Genomic DNA, 4,459 nt, shown 5'->3' on the forward strand with positions numbered 1-4,459 from the left:
GGGTCAAGTGAGTCATAAAAGCACATAGGGTAGGGTAGGTATGGCCCCCAACCTCGATTCGTAACAAGGCCTACACATGTTATATGTCTGTAACTACCACCTATCTCCTATCCTATTTAAAGTAAATTAATTACAAAGATAGTTGATTTTTCACTTTTCAATAATCTATCTCTATCACTTCCATTTAATTCACAACCCTACCATTCACCATTGCTCCTTGCTAACTTCAACTGAGAATGGAAAACACAATTTCAATAATAATTCTGTTAAAATTCTATCCTGAATAACCGGGACAAGAGTGGGGAAGATGGTATTTCTTTTTCACATGATGAAGAATGAACAACTTAATAGAGAAAATATTGAGTTTTAAACCATCATTTATCCAGAAAACAAAACATGTCCAATACAATACAGCCTGAGTTTACAAAACAAAAACTATTTCCATTCTAGTTATATGTATGTATATTCAAGATTTGTTGTATTACAAGCATGCGTGAAGGAAATGAAACACATGACCAAAAAAGAATAAAAGGGGAGACCAAGCTATAAATATATTATATATGATGATACGATATGAAGTATGAGCTCTCCTTGGGTTCCTACAAAACAAGTAAAAGTGATTCTAGGAGAGCTTGAGTGCGATTTCCTGAAGAAGCGCTCTTTTCTGAGATGCATTTATGACATTACTTGTCTCCGCATGTGCCAGCACATCAGCCACTATAGCTGCTGCATGACCAAGGGGTTCCTCACCCGACCTTTTCAGCATGAAAGCCTGTTATTATTCAAAAATTTCAAAATCCAAACTTATCTAAAATGTTTAGTTTATTGGAAGATTTTTCATAAAGAAAAAAAGGAGAGAGAGAGAACCTGGCCATGATGTGAAATGGTCAAAGTGCATGGTGACTGCATCCATGGTTCACCATCAATCTGAACAGGCAACGGAGCAAGAAGCTGAATTTTTATGCTCTGTCCCTGTGCCAGCCTTCGGGCTCGAGACAGACCTACCTGTTAAGTTTTAACATAATTCCTGGAGTCAGCTCAGCTCTGCTGTTTGTGACTTTCTTCATTATTTTTCAAGTGACATTACCTGAAGTTTTCCAAGATGCCAGGTCCCTGATATGCTCACAACTTCCAGAATCTTATCATGCATAGATTGAGGATCAAAATTATCATAGTTGTCATCTTCATTCTGCCACAAGTCTACACCACCCATATAGCTTCCAATATTCGCAACAAGAACACCCTCCGCATCCTATACATACAATCTCATGTTAAAAAATATGATGATAGATGAGAAATAACAACAATCACCAACCTCAGGGACCTCAATATCAACACCATCTACCTCCACTTTCACCTGCCAAGGGTAATCTTGGAATGTTCTATCCATGATGGTTCTCGCACCTTCTCTAGCATACAAAACTTTATTCATAAACTGGTTATAAAACTTCTCTGGATTCTCCTCTCTCAGATTGTGAATTTCTAAAGCAACCTTCGCATCACATCCTACACCTGTGTAGCAACAAGAGACAATTCGTTTATTAATGAAAAACCATGCATTTAAGGAGATGTGACATTACCAAGATAATTATTCATAAATTTTGGTGAACGAAGCTGTTTTCCCTTCTGATTTGTTATAGAAACCTTCCAACGATCAAGAATGGTGACAGCAGCATGTTCTATGTCTTGAAGCATTGTACAGAGGCCACCATGTTTCTCTACTGACCCCAAACCACCTCCCCACCCTAAAACTCTTGCCAGGTCATTTCCAGTGCCAGCTGGCAGAATAGCAACTGGTGGTGGAGATATGAAGTTTTGCTTCTCAATCGCATCCAATACCCACCCAACTGTCCCATCTCCACCGCATATAAGAATTCTAAAATTCGCGACTTTTCTGAATAGATAAAGACCAACTTCTGGCCCCTCTGTTGAACTCAACTCAAACACCTAAACAGCATTAAACAAAGTATACTTAAGGTTGATTTTTTTCAAACGAGTGTCTATCAATTACTCGTCTACCAATTTGATTGTGTTGACTATGATTACTAATTTATTGAATTTAGTTCAATTGCTCATGATCTATAACCTATCTGGGATCAACACCTTATGATAAAAGCATATGAAAAACTCACCTGAACAGGGTTCAAGAGGATATTCATCCTTAACCTGAGTGAATCACCTCTCTGAGCACCACTCTTCTTGTTAATAAAGACTAAAAGAGGCCTTGAATCTGGACCCATATCAGTCAACTCATATTTCTGCTTCATCCCAACTATATGTGACTCATCTCTCTGACTGCTTGATATGTTTCTTTTAAAACTCAACTTTCGCCCGAACTTGTTGACCACATCACCATCTTGTTGTTGACTTGTAACCTCTGTGTTTGTGTTTGTGTTCCCATTGTAGTTCTCTTTTGAGGCACCATTTGCTATATTAATATCTGTTGTACTTTCTGTAGAAGCTTCCTCTACACTACCATTACTAATATCCACAGGGACTTCGTTTTCTTTTTTGGTTTTCTTACTTTGATTTCTAATACTTGCACGTACAGAAGATGCAATCTCATTAGCTCCATGAGTGATGGAACTCAAGATTCCACCAGATGAAGACCTCCTGAGCTCCTTAACATGAAGAGGTGACACAATCAGCCTTCTAAAAGGACCCAAATCACAAACATCACCTGTGTCACTATAAAGACTACTATGACAATCAACATGAACCAAACGCTGACACCATAAGCAACACCATATTGGTGACCCTCCAAGAAAAGAAGCACTACAGGGCTCTTCACAATGGCTGCAAAAAGAGATTTCATCAGGTTGATCCACCACCTCAGTCCACCTAATAGCCCACAGGTGTAACACACGTGTTGAACCAATCATTGATACACACTTACAGTCTCTGTGAGCCTTTGAGGAACAACTGAGGTGAGCTGCAGCCCCACATATTCTACAACGGTGAATAAAGCTATCTGAAGCCACCATTGGGCCAAGTGTCTGTGAAGATGACACTGATTTTAAGCATACACAGCAGTTTAAGTTTTTCCCACGGGATCCAGACTCAAGATACCAAGTATGAGCAGCTACTGGAACCCTGCTTCTTGATTTTGGATCCTTCTTTTTTTTAGCAGTAGCTTTCATTAAGCTTAGACTGATGTTTCTTCTCCATTGGAATGCGGTATACACAATGGTCAAGATACCAATAATGCCAGCAATACAGCAAGAGATGATGAAGACACGTGATTCTGCCAATTCAGATGGATTCCTGTTTATCCATGCAGGAGGAAAAATATCAGCTTGTCTGTAGTCATCCATCCTCTAATTTCTGGTATTCTGCATTCTACAAGTTCCAACTCATGCTCTCTGAAAGCAGAGTTAATATAAAAGGTGATGGTGTTTCACACCATCATGCATTCTAGAAAAGTTTTCCAATAAGTTTAACAAGATCTGTCTTCAAAACTTCAGCCGGGAGCAGATAAACCTGTATCCAGGAAGAACCTAAAAACAAAGATATTTCACCTACAAAACAAGATAAATTGTGTACAAGAACTATGAGCAACCAAACAAAAGTAATACAATTAAAAACCTATGAGTATGGCAGAGTTCTGTATAGAGCTACGAACCCCACCAAGCAATTACGGGTTTTTCGGTTTTCACTTTTCAATTTGTTCACCAATAAGTGAATCAAAACATAGGCTACTGCAAGAACAATTTTCTAGGTTTTCGAATACATTAATACACGTATAGTATCAGTACACAAGGGGTTTTTTCTTAATATGCACCAGAAGTAAAGCAGGAGACGCACATACCCACACCCGAAGAAAATAAAAAATAAATAAATAACCACAAATTTAAAAATCACTATCAAATGAACACACAAATATTCAATCAATCAAACGTTTAAATGAATACTTACAAAGTGTTTCTGTCTGTAATGATCCAACCAACAGAAAGATCTCGATTAAGAGGAGTGAGATGAAAAACCCTAAACGAAAACAAGTCTCCTCAATCACGCAAACAGCAAAAAGCGAAAAAGTAACGAATACGTCGATAATATTTCAATTCCCAGATCTGTATAGCTTTGCCCTTTAGCTATATATTCATATAATCGATCTGTATGTATACGTGTGATTTTGTTCATAATTTTTCGAAATATTTTTCGCTTTTTTTTCTATTGTTGGGGAAAAGAAGATTCAGATTCCTTCCAATTTTGTGTGCGCGCGAGACGAGGAGGAGATATCAGCGATTAAAACGTGGCGAGTCAATGAAGGTGCCGACGTGACTTTGAAAAAAAAGAAGTGGGGTCCACTACGATTCTTTTCCAAGAGAAAACTAACCACGTGGCAACTGTGGTTCCGTGATGGGTGTGTATGGCTACAAGACGAATAAGGGACAGTTATACTACATTTTTGGGACACTACCTTAAAAACTACTATTATTCATACATTTTTCTTATCGAT

At 38.1% G+C, this 4,459-nt stretch overlaps 1 protein-coding gene across 2 annotated transcripts; it reads right to left on the minus strand.

Moving 5' to 3' along the window:
* Window positions 1-350: 350 nt before the first annotated feature.
* On the minus strand, window positions 351-4,242 carry DGK1 (diacylglycerol kinase1). 2 transcript variants are annotated; one of them, XM_078996727.1, is made up of 7 exons: window positions 3,916-4,242; window positions 2,133-3,518; window positions 1,581-1,947; window positions 1,346-1,512; window positions 1,088-1,252; window positions 868-1,005; window positions 351-772 (listed from the first exon to the last, which is right to left on the minus strand). In XM_078996727.1, the coding sequence occupies exons 2-7, from the start codon at window positions 3,312-3,314 to the stop codon at window positions 623-625; spliced, it is 2,169 nt and encodes a 722-aa protein (XP_078852853.1). In that variant the 5' UTR covers window positions 3,315-3,518; window positions 3,916-4,242; the 3' UTR covers window positions 351-622. The 2 variants fall into 2 exon arrangements, with proteins under 2 accessions (XP_078852853.1, XP_078852852.1); XM_078996726.1 differs by having other exon boundaries at window positions 1,316-1,512; window positions 3,916-4,240.
* Window positions 4,243-4,459: the final 217 nt, after the last annotated feature.

The sequence above is a fragment of the Lactuca saligna genome, chromosome 5, assembly GCF_052625555.1.
Source record: "Lactuca saligna cultivar CGN05327 chromosome 5, ASM5262555v1, whole genome shotgun sequence".
Lineage (NCBI taxonomy): Eukaryota > Viridiplantae > Streptophyta > Magnoliopsida > Asterales > Asteraceae > Lactuca > Lactuca saligna.

What these genes read in the sequence shown, in the direction of transcription:
- DGK1 (XM_078996726.1), bottom strand. Translation starts at nt 3,314, where the DNA reads ATGGATGACTACAGACAAGCTGATATTTTTCCTCCTGCATGGATAAAC. An exon ending in TTGATATTGAGGTCCCTGAG is followed by an intron (nt 1,253 to 1,315) that starts GTTGGTGATTGT and finishes TTGTATGTATAG; the next exon opens with GATGCGGAGGGTGTTCTTGT. An exon ending in CCATTTCACATCATGGCCAG is followed by an intron (nt 773 to 867) that starts GTTCTCTCTCTC and finishes GAATAATAACAG; the next exon opens with GCTTTCATGCTGAAAAGGTC.